The 22,231-nt window shown below is 35.0% G+C and overlaps 1 protein-coding gene and 1 long non-coding RNA gene across 3 annotated transcripts in view; one reads left to right on the top strand and one right to left on the bottom strand.

Moving 5' to 3' along the window:
• ZNF654 (zinc finger protein 654) overlaps positions 1 to 22,231 on the top strand; it is an 84,258-nt gene that overhangs the window by 18,117 nt on the left and 43,910 nt on the right. For both annotated transcript variants that reach the window (XM_026490634.4, XM_026490591.4), the window contains exon 2: positions 7,355 to 7,500. In XM_026490634.4, coding sequence (XP_026346419.1) covers positions 7,355 to 7,500 — 146 coding nt within the window. The remainder of the gene's footprint in view (positions 1 to 7,354; positions 7,501 to 22,231) is intronic.
• Positions 7,764 to 22,231, bottom strand: part of LOC130542676 (uncharacterized) — a 54,821-nt gene continuing 40,353 nt past the window's right edge. Inside the window, exon 2 of the long non-coding RNA XR_008957377.1 lies at positions 7,764 to 21,263. This is a non-coding gene — a long non-coding RNA (uncharacterized LOC130542676). The remainder of the gene's footprint in view (positions 21,264 to 22,231) is intronic.

Here is a 22,231-nt window from a genome sequence, read left to right as displayed (position 1 = left end):
CCCTTTGTGCATTTTTTTTTTTGTTTCTTAAATTCCACATATGAGTGAAATTGTATTTGCCTTTCTCTGACTGACTTATTTTGCTTGGCATTATACTTTCCAGCTCCATCCATGTCATTGCAAATAGCAAGATTTCGTTCTTTTTTATGGCCCAATAATATTCCACAGGACTAACAACTTACAGGCTAGACATTCACACACTAGTGTTATAAGACGCATATGGAATTTAACCAACTTCTCAGTTTAATCCCCTGACTTGTAGTTGTTTGAGAAACCAGACAGAAAGAACAAAAAATTTTCCACCTATTAATGTCTAAACCCCTATATGACTAAAGGACATTTTTAAAAAAATGTAATAATAAAATCAGTGCCTCAGCCATACCTGGTAGGCCATGCTGAATTGAAGTCAGACGCAGAGCTCTGTTTAGTGCAAGCTCGTTAAGTCATTATTATGTGCACACGCATCTGTGTATACCACTGGCATCCTGCATTCTGATTTGATGTTCATATGCATTTGCTTGTGCATATATTTTGGGGTTCACTTGTTTATTTGCCAGTTTTAATGTTTATGAGGGAAGCATTTATATATTATTCTTCCTAGTGAGTTTGGAATCAAATGAAAAATTGACAGGGATCAAAATTTGTCTAAAATATTTAAAATGAGGGACACCTGGGAAGCTCAGTCAGTTAAGCATCTACCTTCAGCTTGGGTCATGATCCCAAGGTCCTGGGATCAAGTCCCACATGAGGCTCCTTGGTCAGCGGGGAGCCTGCTTCTCCCTCTGCCTGCCGTTCTCCCTGCTTGTTTGCTCACTCACTCTCTCTATAATAAATAAATAAAATCTTTAAAAAAATAAAGTATTTGAAATGAGCCTATTTCTTCTTTGGGTCAACTTAAGAGAAAAACTGGGATGTTTTTTTTTGTTTTTTTGGGGGGGGGTTTGGGTTCTTTTTGGCAAGTTGGGTCTTTAAGCAGGCTCAGGCAACCACACGGAAGACTCTGGCTTGTCTCATACCATATGGATGCAGAAAACGCAAGGAGGAGATGAGAGCCTTCTGGCAATGATACTGTAATGGATATACTTGCTTTGGTTTATAGCTTTGACTAGATAATCATGAAGATTCCTTTTAATAGTAAGATTGTATGGAATATTAAGGGGTGCCTGGGTGGCTCAGTTGGTTGAGCATCTGACTCTTGATTTTGGCTCAGGTCATGATCTCAGGTTCTGAGATTGGGCCCCCCATTGGGCTCAGTGCTCAGTGTGGAGTCTGCTTGAGATTGTCTCTCTCCCTTTCCCTCTGCCCCTACCCCCATGTACACGTGCTCTCCCTCTCTCTCTCAAATAAATAAATAAATAACATCTGGAAAAAAAAAGATTGTATGGGATATTAAGATTTAGAGGTGCTTACTCCATTTTCCATTTTGTAAACAGTTGAGTCTTACTACATTCACAGAACCTATTTAAGACCTTAATGTTGCAGAAATACCTATTTAAGGAGTAGTGAGCTGAATAAACATTATGCTTAATTAAGCCCCCAAAGCACTGGGTTTTAGGTTGTCTGTTACTAAAGATTATGTCCTTTGCAGATTCCAAACAACTTTTAACTTATTAGGATCTATTTCTAAACCATTTTGGTGGGTTTTTAAAATATGACTTTAATTTTAGATTTTCTTTACATGGCTATTGTGATAGAAAAAGTCAAATGACAGTGACTCTTGTTTTGAATAGAACTCTTCTTTATCTTTTTTATTCTCAATGGAAAACTGTTAAAAAAAAAAAAAAGGAATCCTCAGGTATCTGTTCAGGCATGAAGCATTTTATTTGTATTGCCGTATCTAGGATATGCATCATTTGACAATGAGTATTGAACTAAATAGTTGAAACTCCAGTAGCTTTTGAACAGATTTTATTTGGAAGTGGCCTGTCTCCTGCTAAAAGTGCATAATATTTGTTGTAATTCATCGTACTTACAAACTAATAATTAACTAGTTAAAACTGATGCAATGAAATAGTCGAAAAGTAAGCTTACCTTCGCTATTTTCTTAAAGTGTACTGATGTGTGCCTATCCTAGATTTTAATATATTCTCTTACTTCTATATTCTCTTACTTCTCTCATCGCTCTTAAGGTTTTACTAAATTTATTTTATAGGAAACTGAGACAGAAGTATAATAATTTTGCTAAGTTTACACAACTAATAAATGACAAAAGCAGGTCTGATTCTAAAACCTGTACTCTTTCTACAGTGCTGCCAATCTACCTGATTTATTTTTCCATCTGACCCTAAAAAAATACCCATAGGCAAGGGTAAATCTTGATGTGTAGTTAGGTAACAAAGTAAGGAAAGTAAATGTAGAATTATGCTTATGTTATAAAATGGCATCTAGAAAATAAATTAGAACATTGAAATTTGAGCGAAAAGGTGAAAATAAAAAAAAAACATTTTAAAGTTTTAAAAACTGAACTTATTTTATACTTATTAAATATAGTACAATTATCAGAAACAGAAAAGCAACGTTGGTATAATAATCACTAAATTACAGACCTTATTAGAAATTTAACAGTTTTTCCACTGATGATTTTTTTGTTCCAGAATGTTATTTCTGGATCTCACATTGTATTTGGTTGTTATTTACCCTTAGTCTCTGCCAGTGTGTAACAGTTTATTCAGTTTTTTTCTTATCTTTCATGACCTTGGCACATTTGAAGAATACTGATTAGTTTTTTTTGTAAAACATCCCTCAGTTTTGGGGCTCCTGGGTGGCTCAGTCATTAAGCGTCTGCCTTCGGCTCAGGGCGTAATCCCAGAGTCCTGGGATCGAGCCCCACATTGGGCTCCATGCTCCACTGGGAGCCTGCTTCTTCCTCTCCCACTCCCCCTGCTTGTGTTCCCTCTCTCGCTGGCTGTCTCTCTCTCTGTGTCAAATAAATAAATAAAATCTTAAAAAAAAAGAAATCCCTCAGTTTGGGTTTATCTGATGATTTTTCATGATTGGAATGAGGTTAGGCATTTTTGGCAAAAGTAGCACTAAAATGCCATTGCTTCTTTCTTGGTATGCCATATGAAGAGATTTGTGATGATGATATGTTGTATTACTTACTGGTGATATTTACTTTGATGATTTGGTTAAGTTTGTGTCTATGGGGTTTCTACACTCTCTTAAGTTACTACCTTTATTTTTAGTTGATAAATGTCTTGGGGGAGATAATTTGAGACTGCAAATCCAGCATTGCCTCAAACTTTTTTTTTTTTAAGATTTTATTTATTTATTTATTTATTTGAGAGAGAGAGTGAGTGAGAGAGAGAGCGAGAGAGAGAGAGAGAGAGAGCACATGAGCCTGGAGGAGGAGCAGAGGGACAGGGAGAAGCAGACTCCCTGCTAAGTGGGAGCCCAATGTGGTCCTCCATCCCAGGACTCTGGGATCATGAACTGAGCCAAAGGCAGCTGCTTAACCAACTGAGCCACCCAGGCACCCCTGCCTCAAAGTTTTACCCACAAATATTAGCATTGATATATGGATCTTGTCTTCAGCATTCATTACTGTGTATTTGCCTAATGCTAATTCTCTATATCTCTTTTCTTCTGTGTTTATTTTTTTTAAAGATTTTATTTATTTATTTGACAGAGATAGAGACAGTCAGCGAGAGAGGGAACACAAGCAGGGGGAGTGGGAGAGGAAGAAGCAGGCTCATAGCAGAGGAGCCTGATGTGGGGCTCGATCCCATAACGCCGGGATCACGCCCTGAGCCGAAGGCAGACGCTTAACCTCTGTGCCACCCAGGCGCCCCCTCTTCTGTGTTTATTAATTGGGATTTTTACTGTGAGGAAGTGCTGTCTCATCTCTAACATTTATTTATCTGATTATTTGTATCCTGGATATTTATCTTGTTCTATGGATTAAAGTACAATACTATAATTTATTTTGTCGCTTAAATTGTTCCAACTTTAGCACTTAGGAGATCCTTCAGGTTGGCTCCTGTGTTTTTATACCCCATGATTTTTTTCAGCATTTCAGTACTTTCTGGAACCAGAAAATGTTCTATTCTCATCTGTGTTTTCCCTGCTTCAGGCCTGCTGGAGGAGGCCTTGAGGAGTCCAAGTTTCTTTTTTGGAGAATAGTGTTTAGAAACCAAGATTTGGTCCTTAAGTGTATATATTGCTACTGGGGTGTTACTGCTCCTATGTCCTCTCAGTAGACAGAGCTAGGGGATTATTTATATATATAGTAGCTATATTACAAATGAATAACATAGTCATACAGAAGGGGGTGGGGAAAAGACTAAATGTCTATTACAATGCTTTAGGTATTTAGAAAGTTAGCAAATTAATTCAAGGCATAGATTGCATATGAATTTTAGGGACACTTTTCATTCCATAGTGATTTGGATGATGTATCTTAATGTTCTTAAATAATGAATGTAATTTTAACTGAATGGGTTTACAGTAAGTCTGTCTTTTGACAGTTTTGCCAGAGAATAAATCTGTGCTCATTCTCACAATAATTTGCCTTGGTAAATGAATATATGGCAGTATATAATATGTACTACATCCCTTTTAGATCAGGATATATGCTCCTGTAAATGGGAGTGCTGAGAAAATGCTGTAGGATCATTGCATGATTCCAGCATCTTCTTTGGCAGTAGCTCTGCCCTTCTCTTCACCTCCTCTTATATTATGGCATGCTTTTGACCTTAGCCTGTAACTTCAGCAGTATTCATGTAGTTTCTATAAATTATAGTAAATTGCATTGCAGTATGTTTATTATACCCTTCAGAATGAAAAAAAAAAGGTTTTTACCAATCTCTAATGGACTATTGATCTTGATCCTGTTTCTTAGACCATTTTCTTGAAGAATTTAGAACTGTAGCAATGGTTGATTTTAAAGATCCAGGTAAATACTTTTCCTTTCTTTGCAGCAACTTCAACATTATTCTGGCCGTTATGTAAAGACTGTTACTTATTAGAATGCAAAAGAAAAAGAAAAATAGAAGATGTGTTGCTTGCTGTACTTCAGCCTGTTAGAGCATGTTCAGATTATGATGTCATAGTGTCCACTTTCATTAACTGAGTGCTTATGATAGCACAGGAGAAAAATTTCAAATAAAAGGGCAATATAATGTACAATTTCACATGTTTTAAGGAAAATATTTAAAAGAGAAATATAGTGTTATAGTGAGTCTTAAAGTGTTAGATTAATGTTACAGGGTATTAGCAGTGTCTGGCATGATATTGAACAGTGTAAGAAGATATGTAAGTTTCAGTAATTTTGTTTCTATCCCTTCATAGGTATTCTAACAAACCTATTGGAGGTGTTGCCCACAAGGACTTTTATTGTGTTAGGTTTGGGCTCAGCTAGATCAGGCCGTATATTAGTAGTAGAATCTTGTTGAATGAGGGTATAGTAAGAATAGAAGCTGAGAAAATAGAAAGTTTCTCTTCTAAGGAGATAAACTCATCCCATAAATAGGAAGTGAATAAGGTTATAAGTAGATATGGATTAGGGCAAGCTGTTTGGGAAGGAGGACAGGAAGATATGAGACTGTCAGGTTACCTATATTTTATGTGTCATCGGAATGGTGTTGTGGCCAAAAAGAGGCTAATAAAGTTGGTCAAACACTCTAGTGAAGAGAGAATTTAAAGGCAGGTAACCACAGTGTAACTTTTTTTTTTTTTTTTTTTTTTTTTTTTTTTTTTTTTGCCTTTGGTAGTTTAGAAAAGTTTGTCCTATTTGGAGTCATCACAGTAGTAATTTTTACTTCCCGGTTAACTTTCTGGTAGTGCAATTTGGAATTGTCAGAGAACCGTGAATGGTATAAGATTGTATCTAAATTAGCCTGCCACAGTTTCATGGATATTGGCAGAAAACATGAAACTCCTGGGTCAGAGATAATGGACTTTATTACTCATGGCACAGCAAGCAGCATGAGCTTCATGCTCGTGGTGGTTCCCCTTTCCCCTCCACTCTTACAAAGGTGATGTAAGTGGCATAGGTGGATCCTGCACTCACAGTGAGTTTTTATCATAGCTGAGGAAGCCCAAGCTTAGGGAACCCTAATCTTTTATAATGGTCTACAAGTGTGTCTGCCTGGCTTTTGCTTCAGAGGGAGATGACCTTGTGATTATGCTAAATAGATAACAGGCTCACTGCTGTGGAGGGAGACATCATCCTTTTCAAGGCTGTTGCCTATGAATATCTTTGAAAAGATGAAGGCAGTCAGGCCTTTTTTTGAAAAACTGTAAAATACAAGAGACCCATGGAAAATTCTCTCCGAAGAGGAAATAATGAGTGTGAAAAGTCCTTGAGCTCTGAGTGTTCTTGGCTTTTGTACTCTGTTCTGTTTTTTCCAGCTTTTAAAACAGAGTTGGCAAACTTTCTCTGTAGTGGGGCAGATATTAGATATTTTAGGCTTTGTGAGCCGTATGATTTCTGTCATAACTATATAACTGGTTGTTATAGCAGGAAAGCAGCCATAGATAGGATGTAAAAGGACGAATCTGGTTATGTTCCAGTAAAGCACTATGGACATTGAAATTTGAATTTCATATGATTTTTAGACATCATAAAATATTTTTTTTCAACCATTTAAAAATGTAACATCCATTCTTAGCTTGTGGGTCATATAAAAACAGTTTAGCAGTCTTATATATGAGAAATCATAATTAACATTTTATAGCAATTGATAGTTCTAAAATGCTTTCTCATAAATTATCCTAATTTGGCTTCACAGTAAACCTGCAAGAGAAGCATTATTATCTCTATTTCATAGTGAGGAAACTAATGCATAGACAAGGAAGATGACCTATCCAAATTCATAAAGCTAGTAAAGTGACAGAGCCAAGACTAATTATATTCTGGACTCTTTTCTCCATCATATTGTATAGCTTAAACTTTTATAATCAGAGCATCATGCCACTATATCTTTTTAATACCCATTGGTGCCAGAATGCTTAGAATTTAGTCTTTAATAAATAGTAATAATAATCACGTTCATTTCTAATTTTCTTTATTACTATATTCTACTCTCTAGCTATCTTAATCTTTGATAATTGATGTTTTGACAAAGGCTGGATATAGGAGGTGAAGGACTTTGTTACAGTTTATTAAAGATTTGGCAGTTGGACAGTATGATTATTCATATAGTATTTCTTTCCCACATTTTCAAAGATAATAGTTAATTTTATTTTCAGATGTACAGTATGAAAATAAACAATAACGTTTTTCCCCTTAATCATTTGTATTCATGCTGAACTAATGCTTTAATTTATCTAGTAGTTTCATCATAATTTTTAAACTCAAGATGTTGAGAACATTTTCTATAATAATGTACTGTTTGGATTATTTTCCTATCAGGTGGTTGAAGATTATGCTGGAAGATGGCAGGTCCCTTTGCCACAGCTTCAGGTTCTTCAGACTGCACTCTGCTGTTTTACATCAGCCAGTGCATCATTCCCGGATGAATGTGAGCACGTACAGTATGTTTTGAGTAGCCTTGCCTTGTAAGTACTCTTTACTTCTTATAAAGTATTATTTTTCTTGACATAGCTGAGAATTGGCTTTTGATTATTTTTTCTGTGGAAGGAGCCTTTCCTAAAGTCTTCCCTCAAAAGAAATTTCCAAAACTCTGGACTAAAAAAAAAAAAAAAAAGAAAGAAAGAAAGAACAAAAATGAAAAGAAATTTCCATTTCTTCATTTAAGTATTTAGGTTTAACTTTAAACATATAGCCGTAATTTTACTTTTAGTTTTAGAGTTAATTGGAATTTTTACATAGATTCTTATGGTCGCTGTCATCACTTTCCTTTTATAATTCCCTAGCTCTAATAGTAAGCTCCAAAATACAGCAATTGCGGCCATGATATATAGCAGAGGGACCTTAAATCAGGCCAGAGAGAGCTTAGGAAACTCCTGGTTTTTTAAAAAACACTTGTAGAGGAATTCAAGTTAAAGATCACAAAGTGAGCACTTGGGTTTATTCTTTTTGCTCTGGTAGATCGTACTAAAGTTATAGTAAAGATGTAAAAGAGAGAAATACAGTGAAAAGAAAGTAGAGAAGAGCCATCAGTGAATGAAAGATTTGAGAAATTTTCTATGGGAGAGAACACAAAAGAGTGAGTGGTCACTGAAACATGACAGAACAAGTCACAACTTCACTTTTTGTTTTGCGCGTGTGCATGCGCCTCAGATCACACATCACGGTAACATGTTGTGACATCATTTATCAACATTAGAGAATACAACAGAAAATATCAGAATGTCTTGTAGGATAAGTATTACTTAGTGAAATTCTTGTCTTATATATTTATTTTCATTTATGTGTGTATACTTGATTATTTGTAAAACATGTTTAAAAACCGTAGCAGTTAAAACAATTATACTCTGCCTTATAAGATAGGTCTAGTTTGTCCTGCCCCCCTCCCCCCAGAATCCTAGAGAGGTGTAGAATTTGAATATGCAAGGTGTGAAATAGAGAGTGAGGAATGAGATACTTTGGGAGAATGCAGATAAAGGAGTTAATTGCAGTTTTTCCATTCAGGCCAATCACCAAACCTTAGGGCCAGGTTGGGGTAGGGAAACAGAGTTGCTGCTTTTTTTTTTTTTCCCCCTCTAGAGAATTAAATGACTTTGGAGCAATGACCTTTGCTTTCTGGCAGTTAAAGTTTCCTCTTTCAGACAGCTAGCTAATCACTTAATTACCCTAAAGAAAAACTTGTCAGTCACCAAAGTCTAGACATGTTCATAAGAACTCCCAATTAATCTTTATAGCCTTATTCTTCAATATTAATGGGGATTCAAGAATCCTCAAGACAGTTGAGGAATGCTTTCAACATGAAAAAAATATAGTGAAAAACAAAAAATTTGGAAGAAAATTTAAAACATTAAGAAAAATAGAACATATGTAATACACATTTACAGAGAGAGTTAAGATGATATGTGTAACATTAAAACATCAACATATCATACTGTGTGAATGGAATAATGAGATATCAAAAATGAGTTTGTGTAAATTAAGGAAATCTGATGATGGGTTAAAATTTAAAGTTCTGTAGGAGGAAATTTGGAGAGTAAAGTTGGAGAAATAATCCAGGATGTAAAACAGAACCAAAGAGAAGGAATATGTCAGAGAAAAAAAAATGATATGGTGCCTTTATGTAGGAGGTTCATTATCTAACTAGTTGGAGTTCCAGAAAAAGAACTTAAAGAAAAGATATTGGAGGAAAATTTTAAAGAAAAAATAAAAGAATTTTCCAGAGCTTAAAGTCATGAACTTCCAGACTAAAAGAACTCAAGAAGTGCTTAGGATAGTAAATATAAAAGATACTCAGCTAAATACATCATTTTGTGATTTCAAAATACCAAGAATTGGGGCGCCTGGGTGGCTCAGTCGTTAAGCTTATGACTTCGGCTCAGGTCATGATCCCAGGGTCCTGGCACTGAGCCCCACATCAGGCTCCCTGCTCAGTGGGAAGCCCGCTTCTCCCTCTCCCACTCCCCCTGCTTGTGTTCCCTCTCTCACTGTATCTCTGTCTGTCAAATAAATAAAATCTTTTAAAAAACAAAACAAAACACAAAATACCAAGAATGAAAAAACAGATTTGAACACCTTGTAGAGAGGAAAAACTAGGTTGCCTACAAAGGAACAAACATCAAATTGGTATCAGTCTTCATACAACACATAACTAACAGTGGGTGATAGAATATAATGAATCAGTGTCTTGAAAGATTTGAGGAGAAATTATTTTCAATGTAGGATTTTATACTCATCCAAACTGTCAGTGAATATGAGAGAAAGATTTCCAGGATGTAAGGTTGTAGAAGATTGACTTGTCGACATACCCTTTCTTTTAGGAAGTTATTGGAGAATGTGCTCCAGAAAATGACAGTGGATCTAGAAAATAGTGGCTTTTTTACTTGAGCGAGAGGGAAGAGAAGTCCTAGGATCACTGTTGAGTAGTAGGCCTTACAGATATGTCACCTTGAAGAGGGAAATATTGAGTAAAAATGGAGATTGGAGAGTAACCTTGACAATTTAGAATCATTTAAGGTAGTGATAAAAGGCAAAGAAAAGGAAAATGTAATTAGACACTCCAGGAAAATTAAAAATAATCTAAACAGGAAAAAACACAGAATTATAGCAAGCTACTTCAATATGTACTGAGTGTTATTTACGTAGTTTTCTTAATGTAAATGATGTTTACTACTTTAAACTTTTAGTATAGTACAAAAATAATTACAGTTATAGAACAGAAGGAAATTATTCACCATTCAACATAAGATTATTTGATGGAAGTTACAAGTTGAAAGTGAAGAATAAGGGGCGCCTGGGTGGCTCAGTTGTTAAGCGTCTGCCTTTGGCTCAGGTCATGATCCCAGCGCTCTGGGATCGAGCCTCCGCATTGGGCTCCCTGCTCAGTGGGAAGCCTGCTTCTCCCTTTCCCACTTCCCCTGCTTGTGTTCCCTCTCTCGCAGCCTCTCTCTGTCAAATAAATATATAAAATCTTAAAAAAAAAATGAATAAGGACACTAAAATATATCCTTTGATCTTACAAGATGGGAGTATCAGTAGTACATGAAACCATAAATAAATGTGTAAATAAAGTTACAAAGATCAGTAATAGATGAAATAATAGTAACTAATGGGAATGTAAATTGGTTGTGTGAGGAGTTAAATTCTCTTTTCCCACAGCAGGAAGTCAAGAGGTAATATTTAAAAATGGTAAATCAAGAAATACTGACAAAGCTTATTATCAACAGCTTTTAAAAATTTTGGGAGTTGTTAATTCTGGGGCATTGGACTAGTGAGAGAGAAGACTGTTTTTGTACAGTTAGCATTTTTAAATCTTGAAGATGTATTAATTTCTTATATATGAGCTATGTGGTTTTTTGCTTTGTTTATGTAAAATTTAAAAGAGTGCATGTACATTGTGTTTCTTTAAAAGTTTATTTGTAGATATTTAAATTATAGGTGAGAACTGTGAGGTGATGGATATGTTAACTAGCTTGATTATGGTGATAATTTCACTGTGTGTATGTATATCAAAACATCTAGTTGTATACCTTAAATGTATACAATTTCTGTTTGTCAATTATACCCCAATGAAGCTGGAAAAAAAATTATAGGAGGAAGGAGAGTTTAATATAACCTTATAGGGCGCCTGGGTGGCTCAGTTGGTTAAGCGATTGACTGCCTTTGGCTCAGGTTGGGCTCCCTGCTCAGTGGGGAGTCTGCTTCTCCCTCTGACCTTCCCCCCCCCTCATGCTCTCTCTCTCATTCGCTCTCTCTCAAATAAATAAATAAAATCTTAAAAAAAATGTATAAAAAAAGAATATAACCTTATAGATTTGTAAGAGCAGTGCAGTATAAAGAAAACTATATTATTTAAAAATATGTGTTTCTTTTATTTATTTTTTTATGATTCCCAAATGAATATGGGAGATGTATTAGGACTTTTTTGATTATAATTGACAAACTTACTCAAACTAGCTTAGGCAAAAAAAGAAGGGTGTGGGGGGGATTCATTGGGTGACTATACCATGGAAAAGCAAGGACCAGAACTAGTTTCAGGATGTTCTGAATCCAGAGAATAAAATATCATCTAGAACTGTTCTCCCACTTTCTGTCTTCCCTTTTTTGTCTTCACTGAGGGCTCCTGACAGTTCTGCGATTAAGCTTAGTTTATTAACCAAGAGGGAAGAAACTCCCTCCCCCCATTTGCAATCCTCAAAATATTTTTGGGAACTTGAGCCCAGCCAACTTATGTACCCCCTGGTTTGACTAATAGCTGTGTTTAGGAGAGTATACTAAGATTTTTGGCTCAGTTTGATGATCAGCTCACCCCATGGCTGGGGGGAATGAGGATACTACATTGACAGCCCAATCAGAACCATAGAAATGTTGGAGGGGTAAGTAGTTCCCTCAAGAAGTAAATAAGGTAGTGTGAAAGAGAGCAGCTAGGTAAACAAACATAACAGATGTCTGCTACAAAGAATAATTTTATGTGTCACTTTGAAAACTACCAAAATGATTTTAGTTATTTTCTGCTGATTTCTGAGGAAAAGAAAATTGTAAGTATTAAAATAAATACATTATTTGTAAGCAAGAAGTGTTATTCTTGTTTCAGTGCCTGTTTACAGACTTTTCCCCCACCTTTCACCTATATAATCTTTGTTAACATTCATGTTATAATGGGAAATGCTTTTAAGGTTTTCAGAAGTACTTTATTTTTTTTAAAAATTTAACTCATTTGTTAGTTTTTCTTTGCTTGCTATCTTTTTTACTACTGCTAATGAAAAAAATTATTAAGCAGAAGCAAATCTTATCTGAGATGGACAGTGTTAGGCACAAGAAAGTAGAATATCTTAGTGGTTTGTCAAAGAGTAATGTTCCTTGTAAGGAAAACTTCCTGCATTATTTGAATTTACTTTAACAGAAAAGTTAATTGTATTTTTAATACCAGAAGAAAAATGAGGAAATAGCAACATGGTGATACTATTAAAGCATAGAGAGTCTGTAACAGTGTTCAGTTTATTTAAATAAATATATAAGCCTGAAAATTTTTCTAATTCCATATTCATTCATTCATTCATTCTGTAAATCTCCTGTGCTTGGTTCTAAGCTAAAATAGGAAATAAGAGAGGTAAGTCCTTGTTCTCAACGACCTTACAAAGCTAAAAAATAGTAAATAAGCAGTCACACTATTATGTAATTATAATTATGAAAAAATTACAGGATACCATCAGAGAGTATAACAGGGGACTTGACTTGGTCTGGGAGGTCAGGGAAAATTTGCTTGGTGAGCTAAAACTTGAGCCGAGCTCTGAACGAACGGTAACAGTTAATTAGATTAAGGAGCAGAAGAGCCTCCCTGGGATGGCAAATAGAATGTTCGAGGTGACTGGATAGGATGTCAGGATATTAATGGATTTCATTATAATTCATATCTGTTTGTTGAAATCTTGTTTGTGATCTATATCATGTACTTAATATTTTTTATTCACTTGACATACTAAAAAATTATAGGCGAGCTGAAGAGTTAAGTAGTATCTACAAGATTTTGTTTTATATAAGTATATATGTAAGTATGTATTTATATATATAATATATATGTTAAACATATAAGTTACTATATTCTGTGGCAGTATTATCTGGTCCATATATGTCCACCTTCATAAAAGCCTGTTCCACCTTGTAAATTATACATATGTGAAGGTGTGCCTTCTATAGGGAGACTACAAAAACTATGGTTTTGTGAAGGTCTTCTTTACAGGGAAGGAAGAGGATTCTGTTTTTATTCATACTTGAGGTTTCTTTTTTTTTTTAACCGTGGCAATGAATATAGTCATGTAGAGAACTGTCTTAAATTGACTAATGATTTTACCTAGGTTGACTGTTTTTTTAAGCGTATTTTCTAAAAAAAAATGATTTAGCTGTGTTTGTATGTATGTATGTATGTATGTATTTGCACTAAAAAGGACCTCAGGTTAAATCTCTTTTATAGATAAGAAAATTTAGGCCTGAGAACTGTAGGGGACTTTTGCAAGTCTGAGTTGAGTGTTTTTTGTTTTTGTTTTTTCCTATTGTTTTCTTGTTTTAGATTGGTTAAACACTGATTTCTGTTTTACAGGTAGAACAGAGCCAAATACCCTGAAACTAAGTGAATCTTTAGGCAGAGAACTTAGACTTTACCAGTTTTATATAAAATAAAAGCAAACTTTAATGCTGCCCTTCCCAGCCACCTTTAGCCCAATAGAAAGTAAATGTAGCATTCCACACAGGTTCCGTGATGGACAATACCTATTTGCCTGGCAGCCATTAGGTCCACAAAGATCTATATGATCCACTGGAGAGGGAACTAGTTAGCTAGTAGTGTTTATTTTGTGTAGTGACAAATACTAAAAATGTATACCCTAATATGCCAATTTGCCTAGAAGAGAAGGCCTTTTCCTTCTCTTCATGGAATTAAATGGGTATAATCAGAGTCTTATTTAGAGTGGCTAGACATTCATGTGTTAGGCCACACATGTAATGATAGATCAACCCTTTCTGACTATGTTGCTAAATTGAATTAATTTCAAACATAGAATTTGTGCCTAATTTCTACTCAACCAAGTTTTATTTGGTTGTATTTATAACTTAGGTCTGGGCTTCAACTAACTTAGGAAATAGCCTAGAAATTAAAGGAAGAAAGGATAATTATAAAGGGCTATTTTTTGGGGTGGGGCCGTGCCCCACAAAAGGTGTTGGTCTTTTGGCCCCAATCTGTATATCCTTTCTGTGCAATGTGTAGCACTCTTATTGCATGTTGACTTTTTAATTATTTTGACCAACACTTATTCAAAACCTTCTCCAATTTTTTATCTATTATCTTTACTAATCATTTGTGGCAGGTGATCCCATTTATTTTATAGAGAAATCTAGGCTATCTAGCCTTTGTTTTCTCTCTTTAAAGAAATGATTTCTGGAGCATCTGGCTGGCTCAGTTGGTAGAGCACATGAGTCATTCTCAGGGTCATGAGTTCAAGCGCCACATTGGGCATGGAGCCTACTTAAAAATTAATTAATTAAAAAAAGAAATGATTTCCTTTTTGAGGCAATTGATGGTTTTAATTTAATTCCCATACTAAATTCCCTCAGCATTGCTTTGTTTTTCTTTACCATTACATTAAAATATTTTGTTTTCAGGATTTGTTGTAGCTGAAGTCAACATTAGACAAACCTACATGGATTTGTTTATACTGGCTATGTTTAGAAACTCAGCATTTCATTTGGTGCTAGTAGTGCCTAAAATATTTTTTCCTTATAATTTTGGCCTTTATTGTTCCATTTGTTAATCTTGGGGGGAAGCAGTTGAGACTTCATTTTATTGGCATTTATTAGTCATTTTATTGACAAAGAGATAGGAATTATTAACTGGTATATTTGTGTTGACATACCCTATTCCTATCCATGTTGGTATATATCAGAACCTAGAGGTATATACATGTATAGTTTTGTAAAATGGTATTTATTGCTTTTCTAATATAGTTGAAGGAAGGCTTGATAAGTCTTGATCAGTGGAGATACAAAAAACCTATAGAGAGAAAAAGCAGTAGACTAAAAGCTGTTACTATTTTCACTGCTATTAGGATTATTTATTCTTTAGAAGAAGATGTATATAGTCATTATGAATGGTATAAATACATGTTTGAATTTTTCTGAATTTGAATGTCTTTATTTTGGGTTAAGCCAGATTCCTGAAAAACTACAGCTTTGAACATTTTAACTTTTCCTTCCTTCCTCCTAATAGCTTTGGTTTATAGAACTGGACCACAACATCATACTGTCAGCTTTCACTGTGGAATAAAACAAGAAGAAGAAGGGGAAAAAAAAGAAATGCTTCTGAAATTGTTGAAAAGATGACAAAGTTTTGCCCGTTGCTCCTTATACAGAAATCTTAAAATCATGCCCTTAGATGCACCTAAATTACATGAAAGCAAATATTAAGAGATCTAAGGGGAGAAATAGCAATATAATAATAGTAGGAAACTTTAATATCCCACTTTAATCAATGGTTAGATCATACAGATGAAACATAAGGAAACATTGGCCTTAAACCACACATTAGACCTGATGGACTAAACAGACATATACAGAATATTCTATCCAAAAGAAATAGAATACACATTCTTCTCATGCGCACAGGATAGATCATTTATTAGGCCACAAAAAAGTCTTAATACATTTAAGAAGACTGAAATCATGTAAGCATCTTTTCTGACCATAGAGGTATAAAAACAAATCAATTACAAGAAGATAACTGGAAAAACTACCAACATGTGAAGATTAAATAGCATTCTGTTGAACAAATGGGTCAAAAAAGAAGTCAAAAAGAAACCAAAAAATACCTTGAGACAAATGAAAATGGATATGTGTACAACATACCAAAACTTGCAGGATGCAGCAAAAGCAGTGCTAAAAGGAAAGTTCATAAGGATAAATGCCTACTTGAAGAAGCAAGAAAGGTCAATAAATAACCTAACTTTACACTGCAAGGAACTAGGAAAAAAAGAACGAATGAAGCCCAAAGTTAATAGAAGGAAATAATAACAAAGATCAGAATAGAAATGAAAGAGAGACTAAGCAAAAGAAAAGATCAATGAAACAAAGAGCTGATTCTTTGAAAAAAGAAGCAAAATTGAGAAACCTTTATCTAGGTTCATAAACAAAAAAAGACTCAAAATCAGAAATGAAAGAGAAGATAGTACAACTGATCCCACAGAAATACAAAGGGTAAGAGACTACTATGAACAGTTACACACCAACAAATTAGACAACCTAGAAGAAATGGATAAATTCCTAGAAGTGCACAATCCACTAAGACTGCATCATGAAGAAATAGAAATCTGAACAGACTAATTACTAGAAAGGAGACTGAGTTATCAGAACCTTCCAACAAATAAAAGTCCAGGACCAGATGGCTTCACTGGTGAATTCCATCCAACATTCAAAGAAGAATTAATATCAATCCTTTTCAAACTCTTTCAAAAAATTGAAGAGGCAGGAACACTTCCAAATTAATTTCACAAGGCCAGCATTACCTGGATACTAAAACCAGACAGGGACATCACAATTAAAGAAAAATTACAGTTCAGTATCCCTGAGGAGCATAGATACAAAAGTACTCAACAAAATGTCAGCAGACTGAATACAACAGCTCATTAAAAGGATCAAAATGGTGATTAAGTGGGTTTTTTTTTTCCCTAGAGGATGCAAGGATGGTTCAAGCATTCACAAATCAATGTGATACACTGCATTAACAAAATAAAGGATAAAAATCATTATGATTCTCTCAATAGATGCAGAAAATCATTTAAGAAAATTGAATATCCATTTATGATAAAAACTCTCAACAAAGTGGGTAGAGGGAACATACATCAACATCATAAAAGCCCACAGCTAACTCATACTTAATGGTGAAAAGCTGAAAGTTTTCCCTCTAAGACAAGGATGCCCATTCTTGCCACTTTTATTCACACAGTAGTGGAAGTCCTCGCCAGAGCAGTCATGCAAAAAAAAAAGGGGGGGGGGGGCTCATCCAAATCAGAAAAGAAGTAAAACTGTCTCTATTGGCAGATGATGTGATATTATGGATAGAAAACTATAAAGAAAACTGTTAGAACTAATAAAAAAAGTCAATAAAATTGCAAGAAGAAAAATCAGTGTACAAAAATGTTGCATTTCTTTGTGCTAATAATGAACTGTCAGAGAAATTAAGAAAACAGTCCTATATACAACTGTAACAAAAAATATCTAGAAATTCCAACAAGGAAGTGAAAGACTTGTACACTGAAAACTATATGGCACTAATGAAAGAAATTGAAGACACAAATAAATGGAAAGATGTTCCATGCTCATGGATTGGAAGAATTAATGTTAAAATGTCCATACCACCCAAACCAATCTACAGATTCAGTCCAGTCTCTATCAAAAATCCAATGGCATTTTTCACAGAAATAGAACAAATAATTCCTAAGATTTGAATGTAGCCACAAAGATCCCAAATAGCCAAGGCAATCTTGAGAAGGAAGAACGAAGCTGGAGGCATCATGTGACCTGAATTCAAACTATATTACAAAGCTGTAGTAATCAAAACAGTATGGTATTGGCATAAAAACAGACATAGATTAACATAACAGAATAGAGAGCCCCAAAATAAATTCATGCATATATGGTCAGTTAATTTACATCAAAGGACCTGAGAATATATATTGGAGAATGGACCATTTTGGGGAATGGACCATCTCTTTAATAAATGGTGTTGGGAAAACTGGAGATAGCCACATGCAAAGGAGTGGAACTAGACCACTGTCTTACACCATTCACAAAAATCAACTCAAAATGGATTGAAGACTTAAACTTAAGACTTGAAACCATAAAACTCCCAGAAGAAAACTGGTGATAAGGTCCTTGACATTAGTCTTGGCAGTGATATTTTTGGATTTGACACCAAAAGCAAAGGCAACAAAAGCACAATAAACAAGGGGGCTTACATCAATCTAAAAAGCTTATGCACAACAAAGGAAACCAACAAAATGAAAAGCAGCCTACTAGATGGGAGAAAATATTTGCAGATCATCTATTTGTTGACGTGGTTAATATCCCAAAGCTATAAAGATCTCCTATAACTCAATAGTAAAAAACCAAACAATCTAATTAAAAAATGGGCAGAGGATCTGAATAGACATTTTTCCAAAGAAGATATACAGTTGGCTAACAGGTATATGAAAAGGTGCTCATCACTAATCATCAGGGAAATGCAAATCAAATCACAATGAGTTATCACCTCACACTTAGAATGGCTAGTATCAAAAATACAAGAAATAAGTGTTGGCAAGAGTGTGAGAAAACAGAACTCTTGTGCCCTGTTGGTGGGAATGTAAATTGTTGCAGCCACTATGAAAAAGAGCATGGAGTACCCTCAAAGAATAGAAAGTAGAACTACCATATGATCCATCAATTCTTCTTCTGAGTATTTATCCAAAGAAAACAAAATCATTATCTTGCAAAGATATTGTTACCCCTATGTTCATTACAGTACTATTTGCAATAGCTAAGACATGGAAAGAACCTCCATGCCCATCAATGGATAAATGGGTAAAGAAAATGTGATACATATATACATACATATACATGTATGTAGATCACATCTATATATATCACATAAAATGTATATATATATCATATATCATATCATATCATATCATATCATATCATATATATACCACAAAAAAGAAGGTATCCCATTATTTGTGACAATGTGGATAGACCTTGAAGGCATTTTGCTAAGTGAAAGAAGTCAGAGAAAGGGTGTTGAGTTTGATAAGTTCTTTATACCTTTTGGATACTAGCCCTTTATCTGATTAGACATTTGCAAATATCTTCTCCCATTCTGTAGGTTGTCTTTTGGTTCTGTCGACTCTTTCTTTTGCTGCCAGCAATGTAAGAGTACCTGTATCCCTATACCTTTGTCAGTACTTGTGTTTTAAAAACTTTTCAATTATGACAATTGTCAAACCTATTCAAAAGTAGAAGGAATATTATAATGAACTGCCCTACCCATCACCATCTTCAGCAAGTATCAGCATATCATCAGTCTTGTTTTCTCTGTACATCCCCACTCCGTACCCATTTCTGGTTATCTTTTTTTTAACTTACAGCTTTTAGAGGTAAAAATTTCATATTATTAAATTCATGCTTTGTAGGTATATAATTTGGTAATTTTTAGTAAATGCATAGAGTTGTGCAGCTATCATCACAAACTAGTTTTACATTTTCATCACACCAAAAAGCTCCCTGATGCTCATTTGCAGCCAATCCCCAGTCCCTCCTCAGCCCAAGGCAACCCCTGATCTATTTTCTATCTCAATAGAGTTGTTATTTCTGGACATTTTATACAAACAATATGACACAATATATAGACTTTTAGATATGATTTCTTTCACTTAGAATAATGTTTTTGAGGCTCATCCATGTTGTAGCACTTATCAAGAACTCATTCCTTTTTGTGCTGAATAGTATTCCACTGTATGGGTAATAGTACATTTTGTTTATGCATTCAGCAACTAATGGATATTTGGATTGTTTCCAATTTTTGTCTTTGAACATTTGTGTATTATTAAGTCTTGTGTGGACAAATGTTTTTATTTCTCTTGAGTAGCTACCTAGGAATGGATGTTATATGTTACGTTTAACATTTGTTTAACACAGAACTGCCAAACTGTGTCCAAAGTGACTATACCATTAGAAGTTCTAACCGGCTGTCCAGGTGGGGTTTCAGTTTCTCCACATCGTCACTAACACTTTTTATATTATTTGTCTTTTTTATAATAGCCATTCTAGTAGTCGTGTGGTGGTAGCTCAATTTGGCTTTAATTTTCATTTCCTCAATGCTGTTGATGGCAACCATCTTTTTGTGTACTTATTTGCTATCACATATCTTCTTTGGTAATGTGTTTATTCAAATCTGCCCATTTTTCAGTTGGATTGTTTGCCCTATTGAGTTGTAAGACTTTTTTTATATATTCTTTTTATACATTCAGTATCAGATAAGTGATTAGTAAATACTTCCACTCTGTAGCCTGTCTTCATTTTCTAATTGATATCTTCTGAAGTTTATTCCTGGTCTTAAGAAATTTGATTGTAATTTGCCTTGTGTAGTTTTCCCTCATATGTCTTGATCTTAAGCTTCTTGGATCTTTGGATTTATAATTTTAACCAAATTTGGGAAATTTCTTTATAAAAATAAAAGATTTTTATTTTTGAGTAATCTTTATACCCAATATGGGGCTTGAACCACAGTCCTGAGATCAAGAATTGCATGCTTTACCAACTGGGGCAGCCAGGCACCCTCAAAAATTATTTTAAAAGCATCATTATGTTTTCTTAAGGGATGACACTTGAAGAGAATCCACAGTTGACCCACAGTTTACTGATGGTTCTGTTAATTTTTATCAGTCCCTTTTCTTTTGGTGTGTTTTATTTTAATAACGCTTTGTCTTGTTTTCACTGATGTTACCTTCTGCACTATCTGATTTGACATTAATCCCACGTAATGTATTTTTCATCTCAGATATTGCATTTTTTTATCTATATAAGTTTTATTTGGGTCTTTTATATCTTTCTTAACATGGTTATTCTTTACCTTAGGAGTTAGCAAACTATGGCCCATGGGTCAAATGCTGCCGATGCCTCCCTCCCTTTTTAATATGGTTTTCAAGCTAAGAATAGTCTTTGTATTTTTAAAGATTTATTTATTTTATTTGAGAGAGAGAATACACAGAGGGAGGGACAGAGGGAGAGGGAGAAAGAATCTAAAGCAGACTCCCTGCTGACCATGGAACCCAACTTAGGGCTTGATCTCATGACCCTGAGATCACAACCTGAGCCAAAATCAAGAGTCAGACGCTCAACCAGCTACACCTCCCAGGTTCCCCAGTCTTTGCATTTTTGAACAGTCGTGTTAAAAATGTGATGGAGATCTTATGTGGCCTCCCAAACCTAAAATATCTGGCAACCCAGCCTCCACCCTAAAGAAAATATAACAGTAGAGGAGGGGCACCTGGGTGGCTCAGTTAGTTAAGTATCTGCCTTCTACTCACGTCATGATCCCAGGGTCCTGGGGATTGAGCCCCGTGTCAGTCTACTCATTGGGGAGCCATCTTCTCCCTCTCTGCTGCTCTCCCCTGCTTGTGCCTTCTCTTTCTCTCTGTCAAATAAATAAAATCTTAAAAAAAAAAAAAAAACAACAACAGTAGAGGAATTTGAAACTGGTGGTACACTGAAGGTTATGATAGCAACAACATAATACAAACCCATTTAATTCATGACTAGATTTACTTAAATTTCCATAATAAAGGCCTAAGGGAAGAAAAGGCATGTCTATCCCCAGGCATAAATACTATTAATATCAGTCTATGCTGTTGTATATCATGAAGTCCAGCGTTCAGCTAAGAATGGTAGACACATAAAGAGCAAGAAAAAAATACACTATCGAGAGAAAATCAATTAGAAGAACTAAATTCAGATATAAATGCTTTAGTGGAAATTTTGATAACATGGTTAAACATATTGGGGATTTTAGTAGAGAGATGGGACACTTTAAGAAAGATTCAAATGGAAATGCTGGAAATGAAAAAAACAGTAATAGAGGATGAATGCCTTTGATGAGCCTATCAGTAGAGTTGACACAGTTGAGGAAAGAATGAATGAACTTGAATATAAGTCAATAGAAATTACCCAGACTAAAAGAGAAAAAGAGAAGAAAAAAAAAAATAACAGCATTTAAGAGCTTTGGAGAAATCTTTTTTTTTTTTTTTAAAGATTTTATTTATTTATTTGACAGAGAGACAGCCAGCGAGAGAGGGAACACAAGCAGGGGGAGTGGGAGAGGAAGAAGCAGGCTCCCAGAGGAAGAGCCTGACGCGGGGCCCGATCCCAGAACTCCAGGATCACGCCCTGAGCCGAAGGCAGAGGCTTAACCGCTGTGCCACCCAGGCACCCCAGAGCTTTGGAGAAATCTTAAACTGTATAATATATGTCTACTAGAATCCTAGAAGGAGAAGAAAAATGAGGCTGAAGAAATATTGCTAAAGTGATGGCCATGAATTTTCCAACTATAAAGAAAAATATCCAACCACAGATCCAGGAAACTCAGAAGCAGGATAATGTCAAACATACACACCCTGACCTACC

The sequence above is a fragment of the Ursus arctos genome, unplaced genomic scaffold, assembly GCF_023065955.2.
Source record: "Ursus arctos isolate Adak ecotype North America unplaced genomic scaffold, UrsArc2.0 scaffold_4, whole genome shotgun sequence".
In the NCBI taxonomy this organism is placed as follows: domain Eukaryota; kingdom Metazoa; phylum Chordata; class Mammalia; order Carnivora; family Ursidae; genus Ursus; species Ursus arctos.
The sequence above is the reverse complement of the archived record's forward strand: the minus strand, read 5'-3'. Positions and strand labels throughout refer to the sequence as shown.